Below are 10,000 nucleotides of genomic sequence, written 5' to 3' on the forward strand. Positions count from 1 at the left end.
AGGCCCTGTCCTGATTTCTTAGCTGGGACAGTGAACACAATGGATTCTACACACACAAGATACTATTGATAGTAATAGATTGCATTATATGGTGTTTTTTTTTAGAAGGTCCTGAAACCACGTTACATTGTAAATGGAGAAATTCCCTTCACATGACATTACCTTGGGCTGTAAGCACTGTCTGCTTCCACAATGACTGATAGAGCAGGTCAAAAAGAAGATGTGATGAACATAGTGTGTGTGTGTGTGTGTGTGTGTGTGTGTGTGTACTGTCAATATGTTGCAGGATGGATGTGTGTATTGTCAGATCTCATGGGTCTCATCCTGTTTCCATTACATCACTCAGAATGTTACCACGAGCTGTCAACAACCCACCAATAGAATATCATGATCTACCACCAATAGAATATCATGATCTACCCACCAATAGAATATCACCATCTACCCCCCCACCAATAGAATATCACCATCTACCCACCAATAGAATATCACCATCTACTGACCCCACCAATAGAATATCACCATCTACCCACAATAGAATATCACCATCTACCCACCAAAAGAATATCACCATCTACCCACCAATAAATTTCCCCATCTAACCACCAATAGAATATCACCATCTACCCAGCAATAGAATATCACATCTTCCCTTCCACACCATAGAATATCACCATCTACCCACCAATAGAATATCATGATCTACCACCAATAGAATATCACCATCTACTGACCCCTACCCCCACCATAGAATATCACCATCTACCCACCAATAGAATATCACCATCTACTGACCCCACCAATAGATATCCACCATCTACCCACCAATAGAATATCACCATCTACTGACCCCACCAATAGAATATCACCATCTACCCACCAATAGAATATCACCATCTACTGACCCCACCAATAGAATATCACCATCTACCCCACCAATGAATATCACCATCTACTGACCCCACCATAGAATATCACCATCTACTGACCCCACCAATAGAATATCACCATCTACTGACCCCACCAATAGAATATCACCACATGTCAGAACNTCTCTTCCTATAGACCACCAAGGCATTCCTTCCCAAGATGTTGGAGCTGAACCACGGCCACATTGTGACGGTTGCCAGCTCTATGGGGCTATTCAGCACAGCTGGTGTGGAGGTGAGTTACTACACCTGAATGAGACACTCTCTCTTGGTTAGTTAGTAGTACTATGTAGTACACACAGAGACAGAGAGACAGAGAGACAGAGAGACAGAGAGACAGAGAGACAGAGAGACAGAGAGACAGAGAGACAGAGAGACAGAGAGACAGAGAGACAGAGAACAGACAGACACAGAGAGGACACAGAGCAGACACAGAGACACAGAGACAGCGACACAGAGACAGCGACACAGAGACAGCGACACAGAGACAGCGACACAGAGACAGCGACACAGAGACAGCGACACAGAGACAGCGACACAGAGACAGCGACACAGAGACAGACACAGAGACAGAGACACAGAGACAGCGACACAGAGACAGCGACACAGACACAGATATTCGCCTTTCTCATATTATTCCCCCCAACTCTGGAAATTTAAAGAACAGAGATGAGCTTTGGGGCCCTCTGTCTATTGTAGGGGGGGGGGGTCTGGGGGCTGTTACGGGGCCCTCTGTCTATAGTGGGGGGGAGGTCTGGGGGCCTGTTACGGGGCCCTCTGTCTATTGTAGGGGGTCTGGGCCTGTTACGGGGCCCTCTGTCTATAGTAGGGGGGGGGGGTCTGGGGCCTGTTACAGGGCCCTCTGTCTATAGTAGGGGGGGTTTAGGGGGCCTGTTATGGGCCCTCTGTCTATAGTAGGTGGGGTTTAGGGGGCCTGTTACGGGACCCTCTGTCTACAGTAGGGGGGGGGGTCTGGGGGCCTGTTACGGGGCCCTCTGTCTATAGTAGGGAGGGTCTGGGGGGCCTGTTACGGCACCTCTCTGTCTATAGCTTGGGGGGGTCTGGGGACCTGTTACGGGGCCCTCTGTCTATAGCTTGGGGGGGTCTAGGGGCCTGTTACGGGGCCTCTGTCTATAGCTTGGTGGGTCTAGGGGGCCTGTTACGGGGCCTTCTGTCTGTAGTTCGGGGGGGGTCTAGGGGGCTGTTACGGCGCCCTCTGTCTATAGCTTGGGGGGTTGGCGTGGGGCGCCTGTTACGGGGCCCTCTTACGGGACCTCTGTCTGTAGCTGGGGGGGCCTGTTCTGGGCCCTCTGTTTGCAGCTGGGGGGGACTGGGGCTGGGCCCATAGGGCCCTTGGCTCTGAGTGAAGAACAGGCTGACATGTCTCCGTGGGAGGGAGACATCTTCATCAGGTTCTTTGTGAAACCATCGCAGCTCTCTCAGTATTCACATCACAGCCAATTCACTCTAAATGGAGGGGACTTTGTTTTCACTTTTTTTGTGTGGTGGGGGGGGGGGGGGTCATCTTTCGTCCAGGCCCTCACTGTTTCTTTTTGTGTGTTATCCGAGTCAGTGTTAAAAGGATTTGATGTGGTCATTTGTCCTGGGACAATAAGAAGAGTGGCTGTAGCTGTCACTCTCTGTTGTGTGTTCCAGAGAAGCCTTCTAGAATGCTTCTTTAATATTCTAGAACACATGGACTCCCTTCACTCTCTCTCTCCATTCCAGAGTGGTGTCATTTTCATTCTGTCTTTTAGGCACCGCTACCCCATTGCCTTTTGTTTCCTAGCTGTTGTTGCACAGGCGGGAACTCATCCATAACCATTAAGTCCTCTCTTCAAGGGACTGGAGCACAGTCAAGGTTTTAACCTATAATACTTCATAGAAATTGAATGTGATTTTAAGGCAGGAGGGACTATTCATTTAGGAACCATAGTTTGGCAGGCATGTCACGTGGGCACAGTCTCATCTCCTTTATCCTCTCTGGGTTTGCCCAAGCTGCTTTTTGAAGATTAGGCCCCCCGGCGGAAACCATCAAACCCTCCCCGCCCCATAAATCAATCCAACCCCAACCCATCCCACCCATGCCCAACCCAACCAATCCCAGCCCATAACCCAATCCAATCCCAGCCCATAACCCCACCCAATCCCAGCCCATAACCCAATCCAATCCCAGCCCATAACCCCACCCAATCCCAGCCATAACCCAATCCAATCCAACCCATAACCCAACCCATCCCCAACCCAATCCCAGCCCATAACCCAATCCCCACCCATAACCCAACCCATCCCCAACCCAACCCCAATCCCAGCCCATAACCCAATCCAATCCCAGCCCATAACCCAATCCAATCCCAGCCCATACCCAATCCCAGCCCATAACCCAATCCAATCCCAGCCCAGCCCATCCCCGACCCAACCCAATCCCAGCCCATAACCCAATCCAATCCCAGCCCATAACCCAATCCAATCCCAGCCCAGCCCATAACCCAATCCTGACGCCCATTCTATTCCAGTGTAATTCTACGACTGTGTTCTTTACTCCAGTGTGATAGCTACACAGGATTTAACAGGGACACCTTTTCCTCTCATGACCCCCTATAGGATTACTGCGCCAGTAAGTTCGGGGCCATCGGCTTCCACGAGTCGCTGAGCCACGAGATCAAGGCTTCGGATAAGGACGGCATTAAGATGACGCTGGTGTGTCCCTACCTGGTGGACACGGGCATGTTCAAAGGCTGCAGGATAAGGTGACTCATCCATCAATCAATCAATCAATCAATCAATCAATAATCAACCAATCAATCAATCAAATAATCAACCAATCAATCAATCAAATTATAAATCAATCAATCAAATAATCAACCAATCAATCAATCAAATTATAATCAATCATCAAATAATCAACCATCAATCAATCAATAATAAATCAATCAATCAAATAATCTATCAATCAATCAAATAATCAATCAATCAATCAATCAAATAATCATAAATCAATCAATATCAATAATAAATCAATCAAATAATCAATCAATCATTATATCAAATAATCAATCAAATAATCAATCAATGAATCAATCAAATAATCAACCAATCATTCAATCAAATAATCAATCAATTCAATCAATCAAATAATCAATCAATCAATCAATAATCAATCATTCAATCAAATAATCAATCAATCATTCAATCAAATAATCAATCAATCAATCAAATACTCAATCAATCAATCAAATAATCAGTCATTCCACTCAATCAATTAATCATAACGTGATTCATAGTGTGCTTTATCCCTTAGCATTTAAATGTCTATTTAAATATACGTTGGAGGTTAATAATTTAAATTAAATAATTTAAATTATTAAATTAAACGAAACCAGGGAGCCTACTGCTAACAGCAATGTTCCTTAAAACAATTCAGTCACGGAGCAAATTTCCCGTCTACTGAGAGCGCACGCAACCTTCAACGTTGTACTTATGATGCGCGTTTATTGTGAACCGGCTGTACCCACTTTGAGTAGTTACAATTTTAACATTGGACAAGTAGGTCACTGTGGCTATTTGATCAAATATGGGCCTACCGGAGTGTCCTACATCAAAAACTATGGAGAAAATGCATCCCATAATATTTGAACATGGAAATAGCTGTTCTATCAGTCAGACTACAGGAGCAGACAATGTGTGGTGTTCAATGTAGACCTACATTCCATCAGACTTTTGAAGAAAAACACATGCAGGGCTTGACCTTTAACCTGTTTATACACTTGTCCTTCAGACAAGGAGGTGACTGAAAATGTTGTGTTTGATGCAGGAAACCACTTTACAAAATAAAAATGCATAATTATTCCCAAACATTATTACAGGAGAATCAGACAAATTATTATTAATTATTATTATACCCTCTGCCTATTGGCTACGTATCTTATTCAAACCTCTCTTAAAATACAACACTGCCCCTTAAGACAGAACAAAAGTATCAAGTAGTATCACTTCCCCATTGCTGACTATAAATTAGCTATAACTCGCTAACTAGAAAGATTATGTACAAATATACACACGTGCTACATGCAATGGGCTGGTGATGTACTGCAATGCACTGTACTGTATTGTACTATACACTGAGTGTACAAAACATTAGGAACACCTGCTCTTTCCATGACATACACTGACCAGGTGAATTCAGGTGAAAGATATGATCCCTTATTGATGTCACCTGTTAAATCCACTTCAAATCAGTGTAGATGAAGTGGAGGAGACAGGTGGTTAAAGAAGGATTTTTATACCTTGAGACAATTGAGACATGGATTGTGTATGTTTGCCATTCAGAGGGTGAATGGAAAAGACAAAATATTTAAGTGTCTTTGAAACGGGTATGGTAGTAGGTGTCAGGCACTGGTTGGTGTCAAGAACTGCAACGCTGCTGGGTTTTCAGGCTCAACAGTTTCCCTGTGTGTATCAAGAATGGTCCACCACCCAAAGGTCATCCAGCCAAGTTGACACAACTGTGGGAAGCATTGGAGTCGACAAGGGCCAGCATCCTTTCGACACCTTGTAGAGTCTGTGCCCCGGCGAATTGAGGCTGTTCCGGGGGGGGCAAAAGGGAGCGCAACTCAATATTCGGAAGGTGTTCTTAATGTTTGGTACACTCAGTGTACTGCACTGTTCTACGGAGTTGCTAGTGCTTAACCTGTATGTCGATGTCAGTGTTTCACCTAGAGCTCTACCAAACCAGGCACACCCTCTCTACCTCCCCGAACAGGTGTACCGTGAATACTGTTCCCCTCTTTAGTTACAATGGTTTCCCCCCGCTGGTTTCTCTGTATCTGACTGGCCTATTCTAGGTGTTGATATCATAGATATGTTTTAGATAAGATCAGACTTTGGTTGTCTGTTGTGTACAAAACTCTGCACTTACGTTGCTGAATAGCACCTGGGCACTTTCCCCTTGTGTTTATGTGTGTGTTCTGCCCTCGTTCTGGCTGTCTCTAACTGTTATGCCACTTCCTGTCTGTACAGGAAAGAGATCGAGCTTTCCTGCCTCCCTGAAGCCAGAGTTCTGTGTAACACAGTCTATGAGGGCCATTCTCCACCGATCAGGCTATGATCTGGCACCCCTCGTATAGTATACATGGTTAACTTCATGAAAAGGTCAGTTCCAGTCTTTCTCCCTCTGTCTTTCTCTCTCTCAATTCAATTAATAAATACATGCTTTATTGGCATGAATGGGTGGTTGCCATCTCTTCTCTTTCCACATCCCTCTCCTCTCTTTCCACATCCCTCTCTTCTCTTTCCACATCCCTCTCTTCTCTTTCCACATCCCTCTCTTCTCTTTCACATCCCTCTCTTCTGTTTCCACATCCCTCTCCTCTCTTTCCACAATCCCTCTCTTCTCTTTCCACATCCCTCTCCTCTCTTTCCACATCCCTCTCCTCTCGTTCCACATCCCTCTCTTCTCTTTCCACATCCCTCTCTTCTCTTTCCACATCCCTCTCCTCTCTTTCCACATCCCTCTCCTCTCTTTCCACATCCCTCTCCTCTCTTCCACATCCCTCTCCTCTCTTTCCACATCCCTCTCCTCTCTTTCCACATCCCTCTCTCTCTTCCACATCCTCTCCTCTCGTTCCACTCCCTCTTCATCTCTCTATCTCATCCCTCTCCTCTCTTCCACATCCCTCTCTTTCTCTTTCTTTCCACATCCCTCTCTTTCTCTTCTCTTCCACATACCTCTCCTCTCTTTCCACATCCTCTCTTCTTTTCCACATCCTCTCTCTCTTTCCACATCCCTCTCTTCTCTTCCACATCCCTTCCTCTCTTTCCACATCCCCTCTTCTCCCTCTCTTTCCACATCCCTCTCTTCTCTTTCCACATCCTCTCTTCTCTTCCACATCCCTCCTCTCTTTCCACATCCCTCTCTTCTTCTTCTTTCACAATCCCTCTCTTCTCTTCTCTTCACATAACCTCTCCTCTCTTCCACATACCTCTCCTTTCTCCAGTGTGTGAATGAACTCAACCTCTCCTTTCTCCAGTGTCTGAATGAACTCAGTCCCTCTCCTTTCTCTCGTGTCTGAAATGAACTCAGACCTCTCCCTTTCTCAGTGTCTGAATGAACTCAGACCCTCTCCTTTCTCCAGTGTCTGAATGAATCAGACCCTCTCCTTTCTCCAGTGTGTTTGTGAATGAATTAGTCTCTAAATGAAGAGCTTTGTGTATCTGACCTCTGTTTTCTCTCCTCTCTACAGCTTCCTGCCCTTCGAGGCCATCGTTTGTATGTACAGGTTCCTCGGTGCTGATAAGTGTATGTACCCCATTCCTTGCCCAGAGGAAGGAGCTGATGAACAACAACGAGGCTAAGGGGACATCTAGGGGGCGCTGTTGCCGCAGTGGGTGGAGGTGGGGCCCATAACCCTAGAGGCACAAGGATAAGACCACTGAGGTTGCATGGAGGAGGAGGAGGATTTAAAAAGACTGAATCTAGACTGGTGAACTTGCATTGAGCAGATACAAAGGTCCTCTGAAACGATGCCAGCTGTGTTACTACACAAAGGATTTTTATTTCTCTTCGTTTTTTCATAGTTGTCTTTTATTTTTATGTTTTTTTTCTTCTAAGGTTTGTTTAAAGAAACCAACCATCTATATACTGTGTCAATAGTTCTTTTTTTTTTTTTTTAAATCATATGAAAAAAAAGGTATTAACTATTTACGTAATGTAGTCACCAACTTTTTATTTAGTATCTTTGTGGAAATATACAGTATGTTACTGTACAGTAAAATCTTGTCACTTTCCAGTTTTCTCTTTATTTGTAGACATGCACTGTAATACTGCCTTTCTCTACACGGCCAAGTCTCTGTAGAAACGGTCCAAAATGGCATTTCATCACCCAGACCGACATGCAAAATAAATTTACACACGTACGTGTTATTCAATCATTGCACCAACACAGCTCACGGTTTCTCAGCGAGCGTCTGGGTAGCCAGGTGCTGAAATTAGAACTGCAAGTCCCGCCTCTTCCCATCTCCTTATTGGTTGTTAGGAGCATATACCCACATGGGTGATTGAAAGATGAACTGAGGTGCACACACTCCAGTCCAGTTGGTGGTGGTAATGCACCTTAAAGTTGGTTGCCATCCACCATGTAAACTCCATAGAAGAAGAAGCCTGAAGGAGGAGAGATTACTAGAAACAACTTCGTTTTACCCTTTTATCTGTGGATTAATTGTAGGAGTAGAAGGACCTTGTTGCATTTCAGGTAAATAACAACCCAATGTTTATATCCCTGGACAAATTAGCTAGCAACAGAAAGCGAGCTAGCTAAATTGACATAAATGTTTAATGCTTTTGACCTGTCCACAAATTAATATAGTTGGTTCAGAGTTTGTTTTGATATTTTCACTGGTCAGGTGTGGGTAGACAAAATCAGCATGCGCGCAAGCAGTCTGGTCAACATGTTAGGGTTGCATATTTCTGGTAATTTTCAGAAAATTCTGGTTAAAAGATTCCTAGAATCAAGATGGAGGGGGGGGGGGGGGGGGGTCAGGAAATCCTGAATCCTCCAACCAGAATTTCTGGACAACCTGGGGATTTTTGGGGAAACACTACCCAGCAACCCCTGCGGCTCAGTCTAACCAATCATGCTGTAGCGATCAGACGTTTATGTATTTTAATATTTCAATGTTATTTATTTTAATTCCCTTCAGATCTTCAGGAAGATCTTCCGATTTTATTCCATCTATTTCAAACAGTTGAAATGAGTTTATTACCTACCGGTATTGATTGATTATCATTGATTTGGGTAAATCTATCAGCCAAATGTCTCGTTAGTTTTCGACTTACGATCTTTATCTTCTGACTTATTGATGGCCATATCAATCACCACATCCTAAGACCTACACTACCGTTCAAAAGGTTGGGGTCACTTAGAAATGTCCTTGTTTTTCCATGAAAACATGAAATGAGTTGCAAAATTAAATAGGAAAAATAGTCAAAACGTTAACAAGGTTAAAATAAATATAAAAAATTCCTTTAAATAATAATTGTGTCCTCTTTGACAACTTTGCTTTTGTTAGAAGAATTTTCCGTTTGCAGTAATTATAATATTATAATTATAACCTTGCAGACTTTTGGCACTTTAGTTGTCAATTGTTTTGAGGCAATCTGAAGAGATTTCACCCCATGCTTCCTGAAGCACATCCCACAAGTTGGATTGGCTTGATGGGCACTTCTTATGTACCAAACGGTCAAGCTGCTCCCACAACAGCTCAATAGGGTTGAGATGCGATGACTGTGCTGGCCACTCCATTAGAGACAGCTGGTATTCTGACTGCTTCTTCCCTAAATAGTTATTGCATAGTTTGGCGCTGTGCTTTGGGTCATTGTCCTGTTGTAGAAGGAAATTGGCTCCATTTAAGCACCGTCCACAGGGTATGGCGTTGCAAAATGGAGTGATAGCCTTCCTTCTTCAAGATCCCTTTTACCCTGTACAAATCTCCCACTTTACCACCACCAAAGCACCCCAGACCATCACATTGCCTCCACCAAGCCCCCTCAGACCATCACATTGCCTCCACCAAAGCCCCCCCAGACCATCACATTACCTCCACCAAAGCCCCCCAGACCATCACATTGCCTCCACCAAAGCCCCTCAGACCATCACATTGCCTCCACCAAAGCCCCCCCAGACCATCACATTACCTCCACCAAAGCCCCCCCAGACCATCACATTACCTCCACCAAGCCCCCCCAGACCATCACATTGCCTCCACCATGCTTGACAGATGGTTCACTCCTCCAGCATCTTTTCATTTTTTCTCCATCTCATAAATGTTCTTCTTTATGAGGCGAACACCTCAAACTTAGACTCGTCCATAACATAACTTAGACTCGTCCATAACATAACTTAGACTCGTCTGTCCATAACATAACTTAGACTCGTCTGTCCATAACATAACTTAGACTCGTCTGTCCATAACATACTTAGACTCGTCTGTCCATAACATAACTTAGACTCGTCTGTCCATAACATAACTTAGACTCGTCTGTCCATAACAAACTTAGACTCGTCTGTCCATAA

General features: G+C 44.4%; 1 protein-coding gene across 1 annotated transcript; it reads left to right on the forward strand.

Moving 5' to 3' along the window:
• Window positions 1–192: 192 nt before the first annotated feature.
• On the forward strand, window positions 193–3,683 carry LOC116376117 (retinol dehydrogenase 10-A-like). Its single transcript, XM_031835036.1, has 3 exons — window positions 193–234; window positions 1,066–1,164; window positions 3,534–3,683. Exons 1-3 carry the CDS (start codon window positions 193–195, stop codon window positions 3,681–3,683), a joined length of 291 nt encoding a protein of 96 aa, XP_031690896.1.
• Window positions 3,684–10,000: the final 6,317 nt, after the last annotated feature.

This window comes from Oncorhynchus kisutch, linkage group LG11 (genome assembly GCF_002021735.2).
Source record: "Oncorhynchus kisutch isolate 150728-3 linkage group LG11, Okis_V2, whole genome shotgun sequence".
Taxonomy (NCBI): Eukaryota; Metazoa; Chordata; class Actinopteri; order Salmoniformes; family Salmonidae; genus Oncorhynchus; species Oncorhynchus kisutch.

Coding starts and splice junctions, on each gene's coding strand:
- LOC116376117 (XM_031835036.1), top strand. CDS start 193: ATGACTGATAGAGCAGGTCAAAAAGAAGATGTGATGAACATA. Junction 235..1,065: donor AAGAAGATGTGATGAACATA/GTGTGTGTGTGT, acceptor CTCTTCCTATAG/ACCACCAAGGCATTCCTTCC. Junction 1,165..3,533: donor TCAGCACAGCTGGTGTGGAG/GTGAGTTACTAC, acceptor GACCCCCTATAG/GATTACTGCGCCAGTAAGTT.